This window comes from Trichechus manatus, unplaced genomic scaffold (assembly GCF_000243295.1).
Source record: "Trichechus manatus latirostris isolate Lorelei unplaced genomic scaffold, TriManLat1.0 scaffold00118, whole genome shotgun sequence".
Taxonomy (NCBI): Eukaryota; Metazoa; Chordata; class Mammalia; order Sirenia; family Trichechidae; genus Trichechus; species Trichechus manatus.
In genome coordinates, this window is record NW_004444054.1 from 1,519,551 (window position 1) to 1,545,877 (window position 26,327).

The window sequence follows — 26,327 nt, forward strand, 5'->3', positions numbered from 1 at the left end:
AGTTGTTTCCACTTTTTGGTTGCTGTGAATAATGCTGCTATAAACATTCATGTACAAGTTTTGGTATGAACGTATGTTTTCAGTTCTCTTTGGGGTGGAATTGCTGGGTCATATGATAACAGTAAAGGAGCCCTGGTGGTACAATGTTTAAGCACTCACCTGCTAACTGAAAGGTCAGTGGTTCGAATCCACCAGCTCCCCCGAGGGAGAAAAGACCTGGTGATCTCTCCTTGTAAAGCTTCCAAAACCAAAAATGAAACCCACTGCCACTGAGTCGATTCTGACTCATAGCAACCCTATAGACAGAGTAGAATGGCCCCATAGGGTTTCCAAGGAGTGTCTGGTGGATTCGAACTGCCGACTTTTTGGTTAGCAGCCTTAACTCTTAACCACTGCACCAGCATGGCTCCCCATAAAGGTTACAGCCTAGAAAACCATATGAGGCAGTTCTGCTCAGTCGTATACGGTTGCTATGAGTCATAATCTACTCACTCGCACACAACAACAACAACAATGTGATAACTATATTTAGGCTTTTGAGGAACAACCAGACTTTTCCACAGTGGTTGCACCATTTTGCATCCCTACTAGCAATGTAGTAGGGTCCCATCTCTCCACATCTTCGTCAACACTTACTATTGTCTATCTTTTTTATTGTAGCCATCCTGGTACGTGTAAAGCGGTATCTCACTATGGTTTTGATGTTTGTTTCTCTAATGACTAATGATACTGAACATATTTTCATGGGTTTAGGCAATATGTATGTCTTTGGATAAAAACCTTTTCATATCTTTTCTTCATTTTTAAATTGATTTGTCTTTTTATTGTCCAGTTTGAAGTTTTCTATGTAGTCTATATACCTACCTTACCAGATGTAGAATTTGATAATATTTTCACCCATTCCATGAGTTGTCTTTTCACTATACTCGTAGTGTACTTTGAAGCCCAAAAGTTTTAAGTTTTGATGAAGTCCAATTAATTAATTAATTTTTTCTCTTATCACTCATACTTTTAGTGTCACATTTAAAATATCCAATGTCACAAAGATTTATTCCTACATTTTCTTACAAGAGTTTTATACTTTTATATTTAGGACTATAATCCATTTTCAGTTAATTTTTGTGTGTGGAAAGAGGGAGAGTCCAAGTTCATTCTTTTGCATGTGGATATTGTCTCTGTACTATTTGTTGAAAAAAATGATTCTTTCTCCATTTTCCCCAAAGTCTTGGTGGCCTTGTCAAAAATCAATTGGCCATAATGTGAGGATTTATTTCTGGACTCTCAATTCTATACCATTGCTCTGTATGTATATTATTATGCCAGTACCATGCTGTCTTGATTACTGTAGCTTTGTGCTAAGTTTTGAAACTGGGAAGGGTGAGTCCTCCAATTTTGTTCTTCTTCAAGATTGTTTAGGCTATTCTGGGTCCCTTGAATTTCCATATGAATTCTAGGATCAGTTTGCCAATTTCTGCAAAGAAGCCAGCTCTGATTTTGATAGGGATTATGTTGAATATGTAAATCAAGTTAGGTAGTTTTGACGTATTAATAATATTAAGTCTTATGAGCCATAAACATGGGATGTCTTTCCATTTATCTGCGACTTCTATAACTTTTTCAACATTTTGTAGTTTTCACAATATACGTTTTGCAGTTCATTTATTGAGCTTTTTTCTGTTGTGATCACCCTTCAGATATAGGATCGACTTCCAACCAAAATTTAGTTCAGATATTGGGACTGATGGTGCCATGCACCAGAGGGTATGAAAAGTTTGTTACGGTACTTATAAATGGAGTCCTTGGGGGAGAGCAAAGCAGGCCTCTCCAGCAAGTGTGAAATGGATTGAGTGAGCAAGGAAAGGAGATTTGCTCAGTGTTTTTATGGTGGTTAGAGGTTGGGACTGGGGTGTTTTCACCCACAGGCAGGGACTCTTGTGGTTTGAATTGCTGATCAACACAGAAAAAAGGAGACCCCAGGAGACCCCAGGCTTTCTTAACATCCTTCTCAGGTGTGGAGCAGAAGGAAACAAGGAAGGAGTGAGGTGTTCACTCTGTCAGCCATCAAACATTAAAACAAAACAAAAAAAGAGTCCAACTCTTTTATTCAGTTCCTAAGTATTTTATTCTTTTTGATGCTGTTGTGAATGACATTGATTTCTTAATTTTACTTTTGGATTGTTCATTGCTAATGTATAGAAATACAATTTATTTTTTAAAAGATAATATTTCTTGTGTTTTTGGTGAAGGTTTACACGGCAGTTTAGGTTCCCATTCAACAATTTCTACACAAGTTGTTCAGTGACATTGTTTATACTCTTGACAACGTGTGAATATTCCCATTATTTCCACTCTGGTTGTTCCATTACAATTGATTTTTGTATGTTGAAAATTACTCTGTAACCTTTCTGAACTCATTTATTAGTTCTAATATTCAATCTATATGCTGAGAAAATAATCTGAGAAGCTGGACTATATGAAAAACAACAAAGCATCAGGATTGGAGGAGGACTCATTAACCACCTGCATTATGCACATGATACAACCTTGCTTGCTGAAAGAGGACTTGAAGCACTTACTGATGAAGATCAAAGACTACAGCCTTCAGTATGGATTATACCTCAACACAAATAAACAAAAATCCTCTCAACTGGACCAATAAGCAACATCATGATAAATGGACAAATGATTGAAGTTGTCAAGGATTTCATTTTACTTGGATCCACAATCAATGCCCACAGAAGCAGCAGTCATGAAATTAAATGAGGTATTGCACTGGGCAGGAGCCCTCGTGGCTCAGTGGTTAAGAGATTGGCTGCTAACCAAAAGGTCAGCAGTTTGAATCCACCATCTGCTACTTGGAGACCCTATGGGGCAGTTCTACTCTGTCCTGTAGTTCATTATGAGTTGGAATTGACTCGATGGCAACAGGTTTTATTGCATTGGACAAATCTGCTGCAAAAGACTTTGTTGAAGTGTTAAAAAGCAAAGATGTCACTTTGAGGACTAAGGTGCACCTGACCCAAGCCATTGTATTTTCAGTCGCCTCACATGAATGTCAAAAATGGCAATTAATAAGGAAGACTGAAGAAGAATTGATGCCTTTGGATTATGGTGTTGGTGAAGATTATTGAATATACCGTGGACTGCCAGATGGACTGCCAGAAGAACAAACACATCTGTCTTAGAAGTACAGCTGGAATGCTCCTTGGAAGCAAGATAGTGAGACTTCATCTCATGTGCTTTGGACAAGTTATCAGAAGAGACCAGTCCCTGGAGAAGGACATCGTGCTTAGTAAAGTAGAGGGTCAGTGAAAAAGAGAAAGACCCTCAACGAGATGGATTGACACAGTGGCTACAACAGTGGGCTCAAACATAGCAACGACTTTGAAGATGGTGCAGGACCGGGCAGTGTTTCGTTCTGTTGTGCGTGGGGTCGTTATGAGTCGGAGCCAACTCAGCAGCCCCTAACAACAGCAACAATGGTTTTTTAGTGGATTTCTTAGGATTTTCTATATACAAGATCATGTCTTCTGCAAATAAAGGTATTTTTGCCTCTTTGTTTCCAATCTCCATGACTTTTATTTTTATTTCTTCGCCTAATTGCCTTGACTAGAATCTTCTATAAAATGTAGAAGAGAAGTAGTGAGAACAGACATCCTTGTCTTGTTCTTGATCTTAGGGGGATTCAGACATTCACCATTAACTATGATGTTTGCTTGGATTTTTCCTAGGTAACTTTATCAGGTTGAAGAAGTCCCCTTGTATTCCTAGTTTGTTGAGTATTTTTATCATGAGGTGCTGTTGGAATTTGTCAAGTGCTGTTTCTGTTTTTGTTGAGATGATCATGTGGATTTTGTTCTTTATTCTAGTAATACAGGGTATTACATGGATTGATTTTCATGTGTTAAACCAACATTGCAGTTCTTGGATAAGTCCCACTTGGTGTAATTATATGCTGTTGGTTTCGGTTTGCTAGGTTTTGGATGAGGGTTTTGTATCTCTAGAGATACCGGTATGTTTGTTTTTCCCTTGTCATGGCTTTGTCTGGTTTTAGTATCAAGGTGATACTGGCCTCATAGAGTTAGTTTGGAAGTATTCCTTCCTCTTTTATTTTTTTTGAAGAATTTGTGAAGAATTGTTATTAATTTGGTAGAATTCACCACTAAAAACATCTGATTCTGGGTGGGAAGATTTTGATTACTAATTCAATCACTCATTATAAATAGATTAAGATTTTCTATTTTCTCTTTAATGAATTTTGGTAATTTATTCCTTTCTAGGAATTTGTCCATTTCATAGGTTGTCTAATGTATTGGGCTAGAGTTGGTCATTTCCTTATAATCCTTTTTATTACTAGAATATCAGTAGTAATGTCCCCTCTTTAATTCCTGATTTTAATAATTTGAGACATTTCTCTTTTTTCTTGGTCAGTCGAGCTAAAGATTTGTCTTTTGTTGATCTTTTCAAAGAACCAACTTTTGGTTTTATTGATTTTGTCTTTTATTTTTTATTCTCTGTTTCATTGATTTCCACTCTAACCTTTATTATTTCGTTGTTTCTGCTTGCTTTAGGTTGGGTTTACTCTTTCTTCCATATCTTTAGGTGGATAATTTATTTATTTATTTGAGATCTTCTTTCTTTAATTTAGGAATTTACAACTATAAATTTCCCCCTGAACACTCTTAGTTGTATTTCATATGTTTTGGTGTGTTGTGTTTTTTAAAAAGTTTTTTTTTTTTTTAAATTTATCTCACAATATTTCTGATTTCTCTTGTTATTTCATCTCTGATCTGTTGGTTACTTAGTACTGCATATCTTAATTTCCACTGTTTGTGAATTTCCCAAACGTCTGTACATGATTTAGTTCTAATTCTATTTTATGTGACCAGAGAACATACTCTGTATGATTTCAGTCCTTTTAAATTTACTGAGTTTTGTTTTATGTCCTAACATATGGTGCAACCTGGAGAATGCTGTATCTGCGCTTAAGAAGAATGTATATTTTGCTCTTGGGTGGAGTGTTTTATAGATGTCTGTTAGTTGGTCTAGTTGCTTTACAAAAAAAAAAACCAACCTTGTTGCTGTTGAGTCAATTCTGACTCATAGCAACTCTGTAGGACAGGGTAGAACTGCCCCATAGGGTTTCGAAAGCTGTAATCTTTATGGAAGCAGACTGCCACATCTTTCTCCCTTGGAGCAGCTGGTGGGTTCAAACCACCGACCTTTCGATTAGCAACCGAGCACTTATCCACTTCACCACCAGGGCTCCTTAGTTGCTTTATAGTGTTGCTTAAGTCTTCTATTTCCTTGTGGATAGATCTGTCTATTATTGAAAGTGAGATTTTTCAAAAACAAAAGCTATTATTTTCAAATTGCTTATTTTTCCCTTCTGTCAGTTTTTGCTATATGTATTTTGAGTCTCTATTGTTAGGTGCATATATATTTATAATTGTTACATCTTTCTGATAGATTGACCCTTATATCATTCTAAAGTGTCCCTCTTTATCTCTACTAACATTTAAAAAATGTATTTTGTCAGGTATTAGTATGGCCAGTCCAGCTTTCTTAAATTTGCTCTTTGCTGATCTTTTTCCATTCTTTTACTTTCAATCTACTTCTGTATTTTAATCTAAATTGTGTCTTCTGTAGACAACATATAGGTGGATCTTGTCTTTTATCTAGTCTAACAATTTCTGCTTTGTGATTTGTTTGTATAATCCTTTCAAATATAGTGTTATTACCAATATAGTTGGATTTATGTGTGCTGTTTTACTTTATTTTGTATGTCTCATGTCTTTTTTGTTTCTCTGTTCCTTGTTTACTGCCTTCTTTTGCATTAAGTGAATTTTTTATTATAATGTTTTCATTCATGTAATGATTCTTCATATTTGTTGAGTTATTTTCTTATCAATTGCTCATTGTTGTTGTTAGTAGCCACCTAGTTGATTTCAATTCATGGTGACCTCGTGTGTGTTAGAGTAGAACTGTGCTCTATAAGGTTTTCAAGGCTGTGACCTTTTGGAAGCAGTTCATCAGGCCTGTCCCCTGAGGTGCCTCTGGGTGGGTTTGAACCACCAGCTTTGCAGCTAGTAATTGAGTGCTTAACCATTTCAGGGTTTATTATGTACATCTTAAACTTATCAGAATCTTCTTCAGGTTTATAGTAACTTATTTTAAGTGAGATATAGAAACATTACTTCTGTATAGCTCTGTTTTCTCTTTTTTTGTGCTATTACTCTTATGCATATTTCATCTATAGATGTCACAAACCAAGTGATACAGTATTGTAATTATTACTTTTTATAATTTTATGCTTTTTAAAGGAGCAGGCAGAAGAAAAGAGAACAAGTATATTTTTTTACGGTTATATTAACTTTCTTATTTACTTTTCTTTTCATTTGTTCGAGTTACCCTCTTAATGTCATTTCTGTATTCCAATACAGCTTTGTTTCCATTTACCTCCTTTGTGCTGTTGTAAATATATTACATTTCTATATTTTATACGCCCAACAATACAATTATATGCATATTGTTTTATGTAATTGTATGTTAAATCAGTAAAGAGAAGAATAGAGAAGACATATTCATTTATGCTGTCTTTTATATTTACACAATTGCCTTTACTGGTAGTCTTTGTTTTTATGTGTGGATTCAGATTACCATCTGGGATTATTTACTTTCAGCCTAAAGAATTTCCTTGAATGTCCTCCCCCCTGCCCCACCATAAGGTGGCTATGCTACCAATGAATTCCCTCAGTTTTTGTTTATCCTGGAATATCTTTAGACATTTTTGAAAGATAGTTTTCCTGGCTTTAAGGTTCTTGATTGACAGTTTTTTTTTTTTCTTTCAGCACTTCGAATATGTCATCCACTGCCTTCTGTCCTCTATTGTTTCTGATGAGAAGTCAGCTTTGAATCTATTGGAATTGTCTTATACATAAGGGGTCGTTTTTCTTTTGCAACTTTGAAGATTTTCTTTTTGTCTTTCAAAATTTTTCTTACGATGTGTCTGGCTGTGGCTGTCTTTGCATTTCTCCTACTTGGACTTCCTTGAGCTTCTTGGATGTGTAGGTTAATTTTAAAAAGGAAATAAATTTTAGAAAATTCCAGCCATTATCTCTTCAAATATTTTTTCTACCCCTTTCTCTTCTCTCCTGGCACTCCTGTTTTTGGTATGTTGGTGCACTTACTGTTCACATTTATCTGAGACTCTGTTCATTTTTCTTCATTCTTTTTTCTCTGTGTTTTTTTGATGCGTTGTATTTATTGGTCTTCAAGTTAATAGGTTCTTTCTTCTGCCAGCTTATATCTACCATTGAGCCCCTCTAGTTAATTTTTCATTTTAGTTCTTTTAGTTTTCACCTCTAGAATTTTGATTTGGTTCTTTTCATAATTTCTATCTTTTTATTGCTATTTTCCACTTGATAAGACATTGCCATCATACTTACTTTTACTTCTTTAAGTATAGTTTTCTTAGTTCTTTGAATATATGTTAAATAGCTGTTTTTAAATGTTTCTCTGCTAAGTCTAACATATGGGCCCTCTCATAAGCAGTTTCTGTGGGCTTCTTTTTTTCTTGCATATTGGTCACATTTTCCTGTTTCTTTGTATGTCTCATAGTTTTTGCTGTAAACTGACATTTTAAATAATTTATTTTAACAACCATGAATACTGATTCTCTTCCTCCCTCTCCAGGGTTTTTGTTGTTTTTTGCTTGTTTATTTATTTAGTGACATGGTTGGACTATTTTTGTGAAGTGTACTTTCTGTGTAATGTGAAGCCTTTGATGTCACTCCTCACAGAGTACAGCTTGGGCATGTGCAGAGTCATCCTGATAGTGTTTTAGTAGGGCTCTCTTAGACCATATCTGCCCCCAATCAGTCTGTTAAGTTGTCTTCCTCTGTTGGTATTACACCTAGCTTTTAGGCTCCACTAACTACTGGCTAATTTGGAGCCCTAGTAGCACAGTGGTGAAGAGCTTGGCTGCTAACCGAAAGGTTGGCAGTTCAAATCTACCAGCTGCTCCTTGGAAACCCTATAGAGCAGTTTTACTCTGTCCTGTAGGATTGCTATGAGTTGGAATCGACTCAACAGGCAAGGATTTTTCTGGTTTAATTACTGGCTGGTTGTTTTACTGTTTTCAACAATGCCCTGAGGCATAAATTGTTCCACTATCTGATCCAATTAAAATCAGAACCCTTTGTAGGGTTAGTTTTTGAGGCCACTCTTTGAAGTTAGTTCTGACCCCTGAGGACTCTTCTTAGCTGTTTCTTTCCCTGGTTCTTTCTAGTAAACTAACTGACTTCCAGAGTAGCTTCTTGCTCTCAGGTGGCTACCAACCTTCTTCTACTCGCTTAACATCAAAATCTCCCTTGTTTTCAATGGTGCCCTTAGGCTTGAATTTTCCCCACACTCTGTATCAAATAAAATCAGTTCCTTTATGGAGATCTTTGGAGATCTCTGCTCTTACAGCCTGACTCAACCTTTGGGCAAAATCTCTTAGTCACTATTCTGTTTCTGGGAATGGGGACAGTGGCCTGCTTCTCTCCAAGTGGCACACTTGGTTTAAAAGTGAGGTGAGAGATGAGGGTGGTAGCCTTTGATCTTTTCCCTTTACCTCTTCTCGTATGGAACCTCTTTCTTACAAGCAAGCTGGGGAAAGGGTGATGGAGGCCTGAGTATTCTTGGCCTTCTGTGCCTGAGGTAGTGCCTGTATGACTTGGGGCTAAATGAAGGAAGGGATTCCCCCAACCTCTTGGCCTCACTCAACTGGAATTTAACCTCTGCAACATGGAGCTGAAAGCAGGGATGATAGACGACGGTGGTCTGCCCCTCGTGGGAGGATGTCATAACCCTTGTCTGGGAACTGCAGGGAAAGGAAGCATGTCTTCCAGGCTACACCTGACCAGAGTAGAGCTTCTGTCATGCTGAGCTGGGGCAGGGGGAGAGGGTGGGTTGTGGTTTAGGTGCCACATACTCTCACTGTTCTTACTGAAATTTGCTAGATTTTCTTATAGAAATGTTTCTTCTTTTCCTGTATGCCCTTAGACCAATTTTCAGAGACTATTTTTTAAAAAATGATTTTCATCAGTTATGCTTTTTTTTAATGGAGAGGGTGTCTCTGGAGTTCCTCATGACAATATTCTTGAAATTATCTCTCTTGCTTCTCAGTTTTTTTAATAATAGTAATTGCTAACATTTGTTTATTGAGGGTTTACTGTGACTTGGTATATGATTATTTCTGTCAAAAGCTATATATTCTTGAATAGCCCAAGGACATTAAATGCTTGGAAAAATATATTCCCTTGACATGCTGGGCTTGTTTGAAAAATAGTAATGACTACATATTTTTTTAAGTAAATCCCTTTTATGAGAAACACATATTAAATTAAGTCACGTTCAGTCAGAGCAGCTGAGTGCAGTTATTTCACACGTGAGTTGGGATCTTCTGTTGAAGTTTTTCAAAGTACGGTTCTGAGACCACTTGGCATCAGAATCACTGAGATGCTTTTTTAAAAAGCAAACCCTTGACCTCCACTCCAGGTAAGTTCTCAGGCAGATAGAGTCTTGGAGGTATTTGATTGATACTGTGGACTAAATGAGTTTAGTGCAAGCTTGGCTAATGCAGACTTCAACTAAACATTTATTGAATAATAACTGTGGAAGCCACGTGCTAGGCAATAGTGGTACAAAAAGCATAAAACCTGCTCATCCAAACCCTGAAGGAGTGTACACAACTTGTGAGAAGATTAATCTGGTGGAAGGAGAGACTATTCTACAGTAACTTGATACATACAATAGGTTACATTAATTTTGTGATAATTACATTCATGTGGAATTTGGGCAAGGTACATTCCCACACATAACAGCCTACACATGCACACACAATATGTGCCTTTATTAAAAGAAATAGCTGGACCAGGGGAAAGAGCAACCTAGAAAATACTTTTGTGACCTACTTTCCATGTTGGCAGATCCTGTGTTGATGATTCCTCCTCCTCTCTCTACCTACTGCAGACTTTCTACTGACGAAATGAACAGTAATTGAATATAGATACAGATAGAATACAATTTCTGTTTGAACACGTTCAGTGGCTGGAGTTCCTTAGGTAACTATTTAGTAAACTTAATTTTCATTCTTTAATACATATGACATGAATGCTTACTGCAAGCCAAGGTGCAAGGAATTCTGGTTTTTTCTTCTTCCCTAATTATAGATTTATTTTCCTGAAAGATTATTTTATTCATGTTGTCTTCACTTGATTGTGTGTAATTTCAATTCAGTTATTGACTAACTAGGCTAGGAGGGAGGAAACAGATAACTGAAAATAGTAGCAAAATGTGATAGATTTAGTGTATACTTATTTAAAATTACATCTGATTTCTGGCAACTGTTTTACTGTTCTAAGGACATCACCCATAATATAGCTGGTGTAAACTTATTATGGAAGTGATATATGACATATAGGCACACTTTCACTATTCTGTGGACATCATCTAGAAGTACACAGAATGATATGGGAACAGCCATTTGAAGGCATAAACCTAATCCCTTCTGAGTTATAAAAAGAGGAGAATAGAGAAAAAGACACACAGGGGGGAGGACGCCATATAAAGACAGACACACACGACACTTGTGAGATTTGAAGCCATCAGCATGACATTCATTGCTTGATGTAGAAAGGGCCATGACTATTTGTTAAACGGTACTTTATTTATTTATTCCTTTTTGTAGCTGAGCGTTTATTTTATCCAAGTATTAGGACAGGACCTGAGCTGGGCATATTTGCAGCCCCAGCTTCCTATTCCCTGTTCCTTCTGCCCTCACTGATTCCCCATCCCCCTTCCTAGTTCTCACCCAGGAGCCAGGAGTCCACAGCTGTTCACATCCCCCCTTCACCTGCACGTGCAGCTGGCCATGGCCTCACTCTTAGGAGCTGCTGCAGGTAGAGGAAGAGACGCTTTCCTGGGGGTCACTGTAGACCCAGCATGGCACCTTTTGGCTCTATGTATATTTCCACACAATAGATTGTTTCTAATATTTAGATTTTTCATTGCTTTATAGACATTGAATTTTTTACAAGTGGGCCATTTAAAAAAGATCTGTAACCTAGGTAATCTTCCACTAGATAATAAAGAATTGACTAATTACAAAATAAGAACACTGCTGAGTGATATGTATATAGGCACCCACAGTAAATATGATTGCAGGAAAAAGTTGTTAAATGGCTTGCCTAGGACGGTTGTAGGAGCCCTGGTGGCACAACGGTTAAGCACTCAGCTGCTGACTGAAAGGTTGGCAGTTCAAACCTATCCAGCAGCTCCACAGGAGAAAACTCTGATGATCTCCTCCCGTGAAGATTACAGCTTAGAAAACCCTACGGGGCAGCTCTACTGTGGCCTGTAGTGTCGCTTTGAGTCAGAATTGACTTGATGGCACCTAACAACAACACCCGCAGGACAACTATACGGAATATTTGGAAGCTCATTCATCTTTGGTTTTCAATTTCGTATCAAAGAGCTTTTGTGTGTTGACAAAATTCAGGTTGTATTTTGTGGGGAGAGATGTTTCATACTGTTGTAATGATCATCACAGTGGTTATTAATGGAGCCCAGCTCGGGCTTGGGGCATGGTGGTGCTGAGATGATGAATTTATGATGTGATGTTATATTGCTTCGAAACAAGCTGGCTTTGCCCATATATGTAAACTAATTTTGAAGTTTGGGCTAACATGAAAACAGATAATGGGAAAAAGAGTACCTAATGATCTTATAACCTAATGCCGCCATGATAAATAAAAAATTCCATAATTAAGTAGCTTTTAAAGAACAGAAAATTATTTCTCTCCATTTAGGAGGCTAGAAGTTCAAATCTTGGGCATGGCTTTAGGGGGAAGTCTTTCTTTGTCTATTTTAGCTTCCAGTAGCTGCCAGCAATCTTTGGGGTTCTGGGGCTTGTGGATGTATCTGTCACATGTGTCTGTCTTTATGTGGCATCTTCCTCGGGTGTGTGTCTCTCTTTCTCTTTTATTCTTTTTGTAACTTTGAAGGGATTAGGTTCAGGACCCATCCTACTCTGATACAACCTCTTTAACGAAACAAAAGAATCCGTGCTTCTAAACAGGGTCACATTTACAGGTACAGGGGTTAGGATTTCAACACATTATTTTAGGATACAATTCAATCCGTAAGAGAAACGTTTATTTGTGCACTAGGTACGTATCAAGTTATGAGTCACACACAACACGATTTGCACCAAATCTGTGAGGGCAGTTTTCTCCTCTCCTTTCTTTACACAGAAGTAACTGTGGTTCCAAGTGTTAAATCAAGTGCCCAAGAGTCTGTGCACTTTCCACCTCATCCCTGGAACCAACAAAAAGTTATTAAGATGATTTTGTACTTGCTTCTGTAGGACTTATTGCCAGTTGCCATTGAGTCAGCTCCGACTCATGGCAGCCCCACGTGTGTCAGAATAGAGCTGTGCTCCATAGGGTTTTCAGTGGTTGATTTTTCGGAAGTAGATTGCCAGGCATTTCTTCCCAGGTTCCTCTAGCTGTACTCCAACCTCCAACCTTTTGGTTAGCGGCCAAGCGCATTAAACTGTTCGCATCACCCAGGGGTTCCAAGACTTCCTGCATACTGGTTATAATCATTAATGACTATTTTCCCCAAGGGTCTTTTGCCCATTGTATGTCAGATTTTAAGGTGTATCTCAATTTCAGAAGTCCAAGGTAACTTGCAATGAGTGTTCTCTTTCCATTCAGCTTCTTAAGCGCTTTGTACCTTTCTGTATGGCCTTCTGATAGGCTTATTGGTATGTCTTTGTCTCATCAGGCTCGCCTGTGCACTTCTCAAGTGCAGGAACTGCCTCTTCTCTGAATTCTCTGAAAGACCTGGCCCACGATGAGGGGCCTTTCTGATAAAGATTTGTTTTTGTGAATGTGTTGAATCAAGCCCCGCAAGATTAATTTTGATCTGTTTATAGTAGAATTAAAGAAAGTTAGTGGTGCAAATGGTTAAGCGCTTGACTGCTAACTGAAAGGTTGGAGGTTCCAGTCCATCCAGATGTGCCTCGGAAGAAAGGCCTGGTGATCTGCTTCCAAAAGGTCACACCCTTGAAAACTCTATGGGGCAGGTCTACTTTGTAACACAGGGGGTCACCATGAGTCAGAGTCTACTGGGGGCCCCTAATAACAACAGTAACATGAAAGAATTGAGTTAGTATTCACAATATGTGGCATTGTCTCTGCTGCCCATCAACTGAGAGTAATTCTTTTTTGGTTTGTTTGGATTCATTTTAGCAGATTTAAAGAAAATCTCCAGTTCCAGTGCTGCAAAATCTAGTCTCCCCAAATCGGGACTTCGCCCTCCTGGCTACTCGCGGCTCCCGGCTGCCAAGCTGGCCGCCTTTGGCTTCGTCCGCAGCACCAGCGTGTCCTCAGTCTCCAGCACCCAGTCTGCGGACAGCACCCAGACCGAGCCCGGCAGGACCAACCGTAAGTGGGTGGGGTGAGGATAAATCCACAAGACGGTTTAATTGTGCTTCATTTTCTTTGCATGGTAAGCTGAGAATTTGGACAGACTACCTTAATCTACCCTCGTTGGAAGTTTGAAAAAACATCTGTTGAAGAAAAATTCCGATTTGGCACTTTTTCTTATTGTGGGGAGTTCATGTGCCAGAGGAATATTTTTAAAGTGACTCTTAGCATCTAAAACATTACTTATCCAGGTACTGATTCCAGGAGCCCTTATGCTTCTTGGGTTCTAGGTAAGAAGTCAAAGAATGATCTAAAAAAGGCATTACTACATGGAGCTACCAGGGACCATACTAGATGTGAATTATTAGCTGATAGAATCCATTTTCATCACATGGAATTACCTGTAATGAGTTACCTGTAATGCCTTCAAATTAGTGAAGCGCTTGACTGGATTTCTAAAAGCTAACTAAACGATGTAAAAAACAAACAAGCACAGCTGAGCTTCTAGTCTGTGCCCAGAAAGCCCACATTAGCTGAGAGGATGTCACTCCACGCTTGTTTGCTGGGACTGGTGGGCTGGGGGCTGTATTCTAAGATATGGATTAAGAGCCTTTAAGGCAAGTCACAGCAGCCCCTGCCCCACTCTTCTGAGCCTTCGATGACCAGATCCCATCCCAGCTGTGTCGACTTCAAAGTCATTGTTATTAGAGCTGAAGCCGTGGATTCTCAGATGATGTTAGCAAGAACATGTCATGGGGCCAGGGTGGTGCAGAGCTGTGTTGAAGGGATTATAGAAGTAGAATCAAGTTGGAGTAAAGAGAAAGAGAGACTGTGTTTTATTTATTTTTAAATTTCCTTTCTCCATCGCCATTGAGTCGATTCCAACTCACAGTGACCCTGTAGGACAGAGTAGAATTGCCCCATAGGATTTCCAAGGCTGTAATCTTTAAAGAAGCAGACTGCCACATCTTTCTCCCACAGAGCGGCTGGTGGGTTCGAACTGCCAACCTTTCGGTTAGCAGCTGACCACTTAACCACTGCACCACCAGGGCTCCTATCTCTTGGGTTTACAGAGATGTAAACCTTTACAGTTCCAAATTCTAATCTACCTTGTTATTCATAAAAGCAATGCAGTACGTCTTCCTTTATCATGTGTTTGTAAGTGGGCTCTAAGAGCTTACTTGCTCTTTGGGTCTCCTGAAGGTGCTATGGAAGCTATTTTCACTCAAGGATTCATTTTAGGAGTACCACTGTACTGTAATTACAGATTATATCGTTGCATAGTAGATACGTCAAAATCTGAAACATGAATATAATAAAGAATTATTTGCAGAAGTATAGTTCATACTTCTAGATATTTATGTGCGTACAGGAGTCCTGGTGGCACGGTGATTAAGAGCTATGGCTGCTGAACAAAAGGTTGGCAGTTCAAATCCACCAGCTGCTCTTGGAAACCGTATGGGGCAGTTCTACTTTGTTCTATAGGGTCGCTACGAGTCAGAATTGACTCGACAGGCAATGGGTTTGGTTTGGTTTATGTGCATATAAGAAGTCTGAAGATTTTGAAATACAGGAGTGCCTATACGCCATCATTCTAGTAGTAAAATCCCCAATGATATGTTTCTCTTTTAGAGAGAACATGAAAGAAAAATGTCCAATGGTATATATTCTTTCAGGGAAGGAGTTAAGGTTTTGAGTTCTTAAGAATTAATTAATGTCAAGGTGAGTTGAGCCCCGTCCCCATTCCAGCAGCGTTTGCTAAAGCAGAGCTGACAGGTGTGGAAGGAATAATTCCAGGTGTGCTTAGGGCATTTCTGCCCACCTCTGCTCCAGAGGATGCTTATAGGGAGGGACCCCTAGGCACCCAGGGGACACCAGAGCTGTTATGTGCCAGAGAAAGGAACTTCTAGTTTAAACACTTCCTTTTAAAAAGTGGTGTTTTCTTTTATATTTTTAAAAACACAGTATTTTAGGATTGTTGTGTAATTACCTGCCACCTACTACAGTGAAACCTGTGAGAGCCACAACTCGACGGAACTGCCTTATTTTTTTGGATCTCGTGAGTTTTCCACCTTCGACGGTGCAGTCTTACGCTTTTCTGTCGCTCATTTTAGTGGAAAATATTTGAGTTTCTTTCTCAACAGGTTTCTGCCTTACACAGATTCCAGCTTTCCTGGGTGTTACTGTATATGTAAAATGTGTACCTTGTGAATAAACCGTTTGGTCTCACATAGGTGATTTTTTTTTAAAGGAGCACAGTATTTATGGGTGATATTCATTATTTTTTTAACCAATCTGCTATTCAGCTACAAGGCGACCTCAGGGGTTTTGGTTCAAGGTTTGAAGCATTTGGGGCACTTTAAAGTGATTCGGTGTGAACCTGTTTGTGTTTATTGGGCTAGCCTGGTTTAGCTGCGTCTCTTCCTAGGCTGTTTTCCTGGGTCCGAGGAGCAAGTGGTGGTGAGTGTGGACTGGTCGCTCCGTGCAGACTTGGATGTGAGGTGGCAGGGCCACTCGGGTCCCAGCTGTTCCGTGTGGCATTTGTCCTCCACACTGGCTCTGGCCCCCGTGCCATTAGATGAGCCCCACTGGGCAGAGGTTTGTCTTGGCTTCTAAGTCAGGTGCCCTGCTGTGTCTTGTACCTATAGGTTTTTGCAAATGGAGTATGTTCGTGGGTCTTCAGAACTTGACGTGTTTTACCATCCCATTCACCTCCCCCCACACCCCCGCCATATTGCAGATGAGCAAACTAGATCAGAAGTACTTGCTGCAAGTCCTGGGCCAGTGAAATTCCTCTGGATTTAGTTCTTAAGTTGCCATATATGGTGAAGACATACCTGTGGTTTAAATGTCTTTCCTTTCTATCAGTGAAGCAAGTCTCAGCGTCAGGGCTGTCTTGAGAGACCCTCAGGCCAGGCCCACCTCTGCTGCCTTCCCCAGTGTCAAACAGGCCCGCAGGGACACTTTAAGTGACAGGCAGCATTTCATTTCATGGAGAAGCAGCTCTGTGGCTGGGCAGCTGTCATCGTGAGGAAGTGCTGCTCAGGAATTCAGCTGCCTCCTTGTAACTTCTTCCTAAGAGTCACGGTCCCGCTGGAGTAAGTAGATAGAGAGCTGCTGTTGAGTCGACCTCATGTACATGCTATTGAGGCGACCCTGTGTACAGCAGAACAAAACACTGCCTGGTCTACATCACCCTCAAGATCTCTGGCACGTTCAAGTCCATCATTGCAGCTACAGTGCCAATCCATCTCACTGAGGGTCTTTCTCGTCCTCGCTGGCCCTCTACTTAACCAAACATGATGTCTTCCTCCAGAGGTTGATCCCTCCTGATGACATGTTCAAAGCAAGAGAGTTAGGCAATGTTCTGTTGTGATCCAAAAGATTTTCCTTGGCTAATTTTTGAAGTAGATTGCCTGGCCTTTGTTCCTAGTCTGACAATCCAGAAGATCCACTGAAACCTGTCCACCATGGGCGACCCTACTGGTATTTGAAATACTGGTGGCATAGCTCCCAGCATCACGCAGGCCACCACACACTGACAAACCTATCTTCTTCATTCTTTCCATGCAGCGGCCCTCGAGCTGTGGTCATAGCTGCCTCTGCTCCTTTACACATTCATCATGTGAAGAAGATGAAGTCGGCCCATTTAACCCCAAATAGTATTTCAAATTATCTAGTTAGTGATCCACGCCTTTTTAGATTTAAATTGATGGGGAAAAAAGTAAATTTTCTAAATTTCAAATGATAGTGTTTGAGCACCTAGTGTTCAGGTCTGACTCAATGTGTAGTTCGTAATTCTTTTCCAGTTTTAACAGAAGGAAAGATAATCCCCAATTATGGTGATGGAAAGTAAAGGAAAAAAAATGACTATAGCATTTAGTGTTGCTAATGTACTGTAGCCTAAGTGTACCTGGTTGTCAGGTTAGTCAGCGATGAGGTATGGACTTGATTTTCCCAGTGGATAGGTAGGTGTCATTTAAAACCTTTGGGAGTCTGTATCGGGGGGGGAAAAGAAAGACTTAGGGTTTTGTAAGTTAATCATGAATGAAAATAGATCCTTATCATCCAAGGATGGGACAATTTTTGTGGAGAATCATATCTCATTGTATATTCTGAATAACAGAGCCCTGGTGCTGTAGTGGTTAAGCACTCTGCTGCTAACCAAAAGGTTGGTGGTTCGAATCCCCAGCCACTCCTTGGAAACCCTATTATTGGGTGCTCATGAAACAGAAAATACCTATCAGAAAATAGCCTGAAGAAGATGGCACTTGTAAATATCCTTTCCATTTCTCCTTCTCATCCTCTCTTCTCAACCTCTGTCATTTTCTCTGTGGGCTGAACTGCGACCAGAAATCACGAGGCAGAGATTTTCAAAACAGAAGTAAAAAAGATAAATTAGGTTTTTCTCTTGTTCCTTTTCCTGGTACAGGGAAATGGTACATGATGGGGGAAGTAGGAATACAATTGAGGAGGTAGGGAAAAGTAAGACATTTGTATAACTAATAGTGATGGAGGATATATGTGTTCAGAGCCTTGAACACGGTACAAATTGTATAGAAGTGCCCATGTTAGAGGTAAGGGTTAGATTCTGATGAGAGCGATCGGGGAGTTTCTCAGAGGGGTCTGTACACATGGGCAGGACTTTGAGATTTGGACATGGACTCTAGGAGATCTTTTCAGGGGAGCTGTTGGTATATCAAAAAAAAAAACTTGTGAACTAAGGAGCTGCCGTTTCTGGTCCCACCTGCGAGTTCATCATGGCTTTGCCTGCCTTCACTGTACCGAGGCCTAAGTGTTCAAGTTCCTCAAGGCCTTGTTCACAGAATGCGTCCATTTCAACTGCCTCTTCTCTTTGGTCGTCTCATCCACAGTTTCTGCTGTTAGCACTTTGGGCACCATAGGGCAGCCGTATCTCCAGCCCCAGCCTCTCTCTGTAACTGGTTGTTATTGTTGGGTGCTGTCCAGTTGATTCTGACTCATAGTGAACCGATATGACAGAGTAAATCTGCCCTGTAGGGTTTGCTAGGCTGTAATCTTTATGGGAGCAGATCATCAGGTCTTTTCTCCCCTGGAGCCACTGGTAGGTTCAAACCATTGACCTGTTGGTTAGCAGTCAAGCGCTTAACACTTTCACCACCAGGGCGCCTTCTCTAGAACTACCCTTGCATTTCAAATTACCTGCCACATGTCTACAAGCAGGTGACCTAAGTTTTCCAAAAGTGGATCCTTTGTTATCCTTTATAAACCAACGCCTCCTCTGGAAGTTGCTCTATCTTATAATGATATCTATGATGTTCTGGTTACCCAGGCTACAGATTTCAGAATCTGTGTTTACTCTTGCCTTCTCTTACGGATCGAAATATGTGCTGGAATCCTAACCCTTATACCTGTGGATGTAATCTCATTTGGGAATAGGGTTTCCTTTGTTATGTTAATGAGACCATATCGGTGTAGAGTGTGTCTTTTTTTTCCTTTTTTTATTATTGTACTTTAAGTGAATGTTTACAATTCGAATTAGTTTCCCATACAAAAACTTATACATACATTGTTATGTGGCCCTAATTGCTCTCCCTATAATGTGACAGCACACTCCTCCTTTCCGCCTCTGATTTCCCGTGTCCGTTCAACCAGCTCCTGATTCTCTCTGCCTTCTCATCTCACCTCTGGACAGAAGCTGCCCATTTAGTCTCATGTATCTACTTGAGCTAAGAAGCTCATTCTTCATGAGTATCATTTTATGTCCCATAGTCCAGTCTAATCTTTGACCGAAGAGTTGGCCTCAGAAATGGTTTTAATTCTTGTCTGACACAGAGTCCAGGTGCCATGCTTTCTGGGGTTCCTCCAGTCTCAGTCAGACTACTAAGTCTGCTCTTTTTACTAGAATTTGAGTTCTGCATCCCACCTTTCTCCTGCTCTGTCAGTGACTCTCTGTTGTGTTCCCTGTCAAGGCGGTCATTGGTGGTAGCCAGGCACCATCTAGTTCTCCTGGTCTCAAGCTGATGAAGTCTCTGGTTTATGTGGCCCCTTTTGTCTCTTGGGCTTATACTTTTCTTGTGTCTTTTGTGTTCTTCATTCTCCTTTACTCCAGGTGGTTGGGACCAACTGATGCGTCTTAGATGGCCGCTCTCTAGCTTGTGTCTTAAACCTAACCACTTTCGAGATATAAACAGAGCAGATTAGAGACAAGCAAGCACAAACGGGGGAAAGATAGATGCCAAGTAGAGATTACCAAGAAACCGAGGAACACTGGGGCTACAGAAGCTGAGACAAGCATCCTCCCCTAGAGCAGACAGAAAAAGAGCCTTCCCTAATGACAGGTGCCCTGAATTGAGACTTCTAGCCTTCTAAACTGAGAAAATAAATTTCTGTTTGTTAAAGCCCCCACTTGTGGTATTTCTGTTACAGCAGCACAAAGAAACTAAGACACCTTTTTTCTGCCTCCATGTCTCTTTGGTGATCGAATCTGGTCAATTCTTCCTCTCTCTAATTGACTTCATCCTCCCTCTTCTCTCCTCCTCATTTTAGTTTAAATCTGTGGTAACTATTCCAGGCACATTGTCCCTCTCTACTCTGAGATTGTTTTTCCTATGGCCTGTTTTCATTTTGTTCCGTGGTACCCCTGTGTCTGCTTCTATTCCTTGATGGACATACAGGTCCTCCTCGACCTGGTCCCAATCTTCTCCTCACCTTTTACCTTATATCGTCCTCTGACAACACCCAGCCTGAAATTGTCCACGTTCTTCTCTGAGGGCTTTGTCCTTTCCTACCTTTGGATCTTGGTGCAAGCCAGTCACCTCTGGAATGCCCTCCCACCATCTCTCTCTGTAGAATCTGTCCTTTCCAGATACAACTCAATAGCCACATCCTCTAAAAAGCCTGCCTTCCTCTTGTGAACAGTTTCCCCTGGGAACTCATAGGGTCTTTGCTTGTATCTCATTGGTGGACTATTACATACTATCTCATTGAAGTTAATTGTTTATTTTGTCCTGTCTTATGTATAAATTGTAAGCTCTTTGAGGAAAGGGGCTATGTCTCTTCAAAGTTTAGTAACCCTGAGACTACCTAGCACTGTCGTTTACACAAGTAGAATTTCAAGAGAAATTCTCTTCCAATAGAAATTTTTCACTTATGTACGAGTATGGAAAAAGAACTTTGAGAGTAACCTGGGTGGTCTTCGGAATATTTTATACTTGGAACACATTTTCACATTATGCACAGCTTTTGATAATTGGGGAAGTTCATCATTGTAGTTTTCACAATTTTCTAGAATCTCTGAAATGACTGTGGTGTACCTATAGATAATTTACATAACTCAAAGAGTAAAAAAGATAATACCCATTGTCGTCAAGTCAATTCTGACTCATAGCAACCCTATCGGATAGAACAGAATTGGCCTATAGGGCTTCCAAGGCTGTAATCTTTACGGAAGCAGACTGACGTATCTTTCTCCCCTGGAGCAACTGATGGATTCGAACCGCTGACCTTATGGTTAGCAGCTGAGCACTTAACCACTGTGCCACCAGGTTTCCTACAAAAGACAATAGGTCATTTGAATTATATTCAGAGATAAATCATTACGTAGACTGACCTAGCAGTCTCATGAATGTCTAATGACCTATATATCTCCTTGCATATCATTAGTTATTTTAAACGAATTGGGCCAAAACCGTACTGTTGAGGCTGTTTATTTCAGAGAATTTAAAAGCTGCCAAAATTAGCCATCTTTGTTTGGAGAGCTTAGATATGCTCATTAAATTCCAGAGTTTCATTTATTGTTTTAATATTTAAAACAAATAAGTAGATATTCTTTTAATTATTGAATAGGATTTGGGTTCTCTGGATAATCTCAAGTGGGAAATAGCTAGCCTTTTTTGGAAGGTTAAACAATGAAAATAGGGGTTAATACAATGGTAACTTCAATATTTACACTCATGAATACTATAAAATACATGTACATACATAACAGGTTTGATTTTCTAGGTCTGATGTGCATTTTAAATAAGATCATAGTTAACAGGGAATGTTATCAATAACTCCTACAGAAACAGCAATAAACCTAGCTCATGTTGCATTGGCAAAGAGAGACCCGTTGTTTTATTTATGGAAAAGGGAGCTGAATGTGACTCTTGGGTCAGATTGCAGAGACACCGTTGCCTGTTTGAGTTTAAGCCTTATTGAAGCCTTTGTTCATTCTCTTTCAGAATACTCAGACAATGATCAGGTCCACCCAGAGATGGGATGAGAGTGTACCGTATTTTTATTTTTATGCAAATAACACACACTTTCTATGTTTGCCAATGGAGCCGTCCCCTCCCCCAGGTATTTTTGTAAGCAGGCCATGCTAAGTTTTTTACATATTGCTGTTGTTATGTTAATGAGACCATATCAGTGTAGGGTGTGTATGTTGCTGTAAAAATTAGCATAGCGAAAATACCTAGGGGGAGGGGCACAGTTGGCAAAAAAAAAAAAAAAACAGTATGTGTGTTATTTGCATAAACTTTTTTTTTCAAATTGTGTTTCAGGTGAAAGTTTACAGTGCAAATTAGTTTCTGATTCAGAGATTTATACACGAATTGTTTTGTGACATTGGTTGCAATCCCATTGTGTCAGCACCCTACCCCTTTCTCTTTACACCATAGGTTCCCTGTGTCCGTTAGTCCAGATTTCCTGTCCCTTCCTGCCTTCTCAGCTTTGATTTTGGGGCAGGTGTTGCCCATTTGTTCTCGTATACTTGATTGAACGAAGAAGCATGTTCCTCACGTGTTACTGTTTGTTTTATAGGCCTGCCTAATCTTGTTTTGTTTTTAAGAGAACTGAGTGTTTAGGGATAAATTTTTTTACTTCTAGTAAAAAATAATTTTGGGTTTAACTCCCTGGGTTTTCTTGGCTGTCTTGTTTTGTGAAGATCAAGCTGGCCCTCTCCCTTCCCCAGCCTTGCTTTCATTCAGCATCTGCTGCGTGTTAAGTACTCTGCTTGGCTGGGGCCACCATGGCCAGGAAGCCATGATCCTCACCCTTGAGGAGCTAGGAACCCAGTGTGGAGATAAAAGAAAAAAAAAAAACCAGTTGCCCTCAAGAGGGTTCTGATTTATGGTGACCCCATGTGGGTCAGAGTATAACTGTGCCCCAGAGGGTTTTCAATGACTGATTTTTTCAGCAATAGATCCCCAGGCCTTTCTTCCAAGGTGCCTCTGGGTGGATTTGATCCTCCAACCTTTAGGTTAGCAGGCAAGCGGATTAACTATTCATACCACCTAGGGACTTCGGTGTGGAGATTGGAACGTGCACATAAATACATGCAGAGAAATGCTAGCATGGGTACGACTGTAGACTGCACAGTGCTTTTTGGGTGGGCTGGAAGAGAAGGTACATGGTGGAGGGAGCATTCAGTTCACCCTGACTCAGGGTTCAAGAAAACCATCATACCTCTCTGGTCCTTGCCTGGCTGACTCAGAGCTACCATGTTAGAGCTTCAGATTTCATTATTCCTAATATTTACTTTCCCACGCTGCCTTAAGGTAATGACAACTTGCTGGATTTGCTTTAAAAGAGTCAAGCAAAGAAAAAACTCGGGAGAAGAAAGATGAAAAAAGATTGGGAAATTTTCAGTAATTCTTAAAGCAGGATGATGGAACTGCAGAACCTTCTCTCTTTGTCTTGGGTTTTATTTCTCAAGAGTGGTTAAGACCGGCAGGCTGAATATAGACTGTGGGTGTTGGCATCCCACTTCTGCTCTTTACTAGCTCTTTGGGTGAGTTATTTAACCTCTCTGTGCCTCTGCATCCTCACTGTAAAATAAAAATAGTAATAGTAGCTACCCCATGTTGTTGTTGTTAGCTGCCATCCAGTTGGCCCAGTGGCGTCACTAGGTTGGTGTCACCCAGTGAAGTAACTCACGGTGTCACCACCCCCCGGGGGCGGGGCCATCCGTCAATCCCCTCGCCTCGTGGGCGGAGCAGCCTGGCCCTGCCCCACCCCCACACAGCACCTAGCGCCCGCAGTGCTGTCTTGCTGCCCCCCCGGCCCCGCCCCTGTGGTTCCCCACAGCTCCTCCCCTCTCCCACTGGCCAAGGTGGAGACCCTCCTCTTGGCGCAATGGTGGGCGTGTGGCCCAGGGGTGGTGATGAGTTACTGCACTGGGTAACACCAGCCCTAGCGACTGGTGGGTGACGGGGGTGGGGAGGGGTGTGGGAGTGTGATGAGTCACCGCACTGGGTGAGGGGTGACACCAGCCCTAGTGACGCCGCTGCCTTAGCGGCCCATCCCCTGGCGGTGCTGCAGACTCTGGGGTTATTTTGGTGGCACCCCCCGATTGTGTCAGGAGTGCAGTTCGCACCCCACCTAGTGACACCTCCTGAGTCGACCCGGACTCATGGCGACCCAATGCAGAACGGAACAAAATGCTGCCTGGTCCTTCGCCCTCCCCACGATGGGGTGAGGATTAGACCATTATGATCCATAGAGTTCTCATCGGCTGATCTTCAGAAGATTACCAGGCCTTTCTTCCTGGTCCATCTTAGTCTGAAAGCTTTGCTGAAACCTGTTCAGCATCATAGTAACACACAGGCCTTCACCAGCAGATGGGTGGTGGCTGCACACACGTGAGGTGCACTGACTGGGAATCGAACCTGGGTCTCCTGTATGGAAGACAAGAATTGTACCACTGAACCACCACTGCCCCTGTAGCTACTCCATCCAGTGCCAGGTGGCATCAAGTTGACTCTGACTCATGGCGACCCGTGTGTGTCACAGTAAAAACTATGTTCCATGGAGTTTTTGATGACTGATTTTTCAGAAGTAGATCGCCAGGCCTTTCTTCCAAGGAACCTCTGGGTGATTCAAACCTCTAACCTTTTGGTTAGCAGAAAGTACATTAACTGTTTGCAGCACCCAGTGACTCCCATAGCTACCCAAGAGGGTTGTCTGAATGGAAAAACAGGGCCTGGCACGATAATAATAATGTGTGCGGGCCCATCTCCCTCTGTTGGCCGTATGCATAAAATTCTATGTTGAGAAGGATTCAGAGGGTCAGTGGAAAAAATGACCATAACATTTATTATGATAGATGTTTACTTCATATCATTTATGAGTCACTAAGATGGCAGTCGTAGAAGTCGATCAGTTAATTTTCATGGAAGTCTCTTGGAGTGTAAGCTTGTGTTCTTTTTTTTTTGTTGTTGTTGGGATATTTATAAAATACAGGCAAGGAACATTGTGTTTTGATTTCTTTATCTACTATATCTCTGCCATGTCCTTAACATATTATCATTCAAGAAAATACATCCAGTTGGGTTCCCTTTAAGTAAAACATATTTATGCAAGGTGACTAATAACCTAACACATTAATCTGAGCTGATAGCATTTAAAGCCTATGCCCAAAATAGAAACTGAGAGTTGGATCTGATTTTATTTCTGTGTTTTTCCCATGTCTGTAGAAAAAAAAAGAGAGAGAGAGAGAGAACATTTGGTTTTGCAGTGTATGAAGGGCTTTGCACAATGTCTCATTTTGCTAGAGTCTAATTTCCATGTACTAGGGCTTCCCTTTGTCACATGTCTCAGCCCAATCTGGGTGAGTGGGAAGAAGAGAAAAGTGAGAACAAAAACCAAAATAAGCTTCTGATTTTCTCTGGAAATGAGGAAGTCAACCAAATGTCACTGATGGATTTAAATACCGTTTCCCCAGAATCTGTAATTATGTAGTTTAAAGTATTCTTTATAAGGGAAAAAATAGATTTATTTTCATCGAAGCTTGCTGTTAATTTTCCTAATTAACCCCACACATTCGGTCCTTTCTCTGTCTCTTTTCTTTTCTTCCTTCCACACGTTTCCAAAGGAAAGCATGGTTTTTATGAGCATTATTCAGCAATGCCTATAAAAGAAGCTGGTTCCTTTATTGATTAAGTAACAGCTATTTTATCTGCCTTCAGCTGTCTGGGCAAAACTGTTAGAAATCATATTGTCCCTCAAAGTGCTTATCAAGTTTATAAGTGTCATATCTAGAATGTTCTAACTCATTCAAGATATTTAATGAGGAAAGAATCGCCAAAAACAGGAAGAAAAAAAGGAAGGATCACCTTGAGCTATGGAAAAAGTAGTTAAGAAGTATGTCACACTTGCATGCATAATATGCATTAAGACCAGCATTTGTGGTGATAGAATATTCTTTGGGAAAGTCAGCTAACCTTGGTGGACTCAGTTTTCTATTTAAAACTTGGAAGAGATTGGACTAAATGAATTGATCACTTTGGGCTCTGAAGAGCTGGCATTTTGTAACTTTATTCTGTAAGAAATACAGAATCATTCATGATTTTTGACTGGTGGATAACCAGAACTATATTGGAGGAAAATGATTATGATAATTGTGAGTACCAGTTTGGAGAAGGGAGACTGGAGAGAGATCTTAAACCAAAAAAAACAAACCCATTGCCATCGGGTCAATTCTGACCCATAGCAACCCTACAGGACTGAGTAGAACTGCCCCTAGGGTTTCCTAGACTCTAATCTTTATGGGAGCAGATGGACAAGTCTTTTCTCCTGCGGAGCTGCTGGTGGGTTCAAACCGATAACCTTTCGGTTAGTATCAAAACACCTAACCATTGCAACGTTAGGGCTCTCTAGATAGATATAGAGATAGAGATATGTCACTGGGTGTCACAAATGATTTGCGCTTGACCGCTAACTTAAGGGAAACCCTGGTGGTGTAGTGGTTAAGAGCTATGGCTGCTAACCAAAAGGTCGGCAGTTCAAATCCACCGGGCAGTCCTTGGAAACTGTATGGGGCAGCTGTCCTATAGGGTTGCTAGGAGTCACAATTGACTTGACAGCAACAGGTTTTTTTTTTTTTTT

General features: G+C 40.5%; 1 protein-coding gene across 1 annotated transcript in view; it reads left to right on the top strand.

Moving 5' to 3' along the window:
• Nucleotides 1-26,327, top strand: part of MTUS2 (microtubule associated scaffold protein 2) — a 503,981-nt gene that overhangs the window by 60,131 nt on the left and 417,523 nt on the right. Inside the window, exon 3 of the mRNA XM_004384151.3 lies at nucleotides 13,302-13,496. Within this exon, the coding sequence (XP_004384208.3) occupies nucleotides 13,302-13,496 (195 nt within the window). The remainder of the gene's footprint in view (nucleotides 1-13,301; nucleotides 13,497-26,327) is intronic.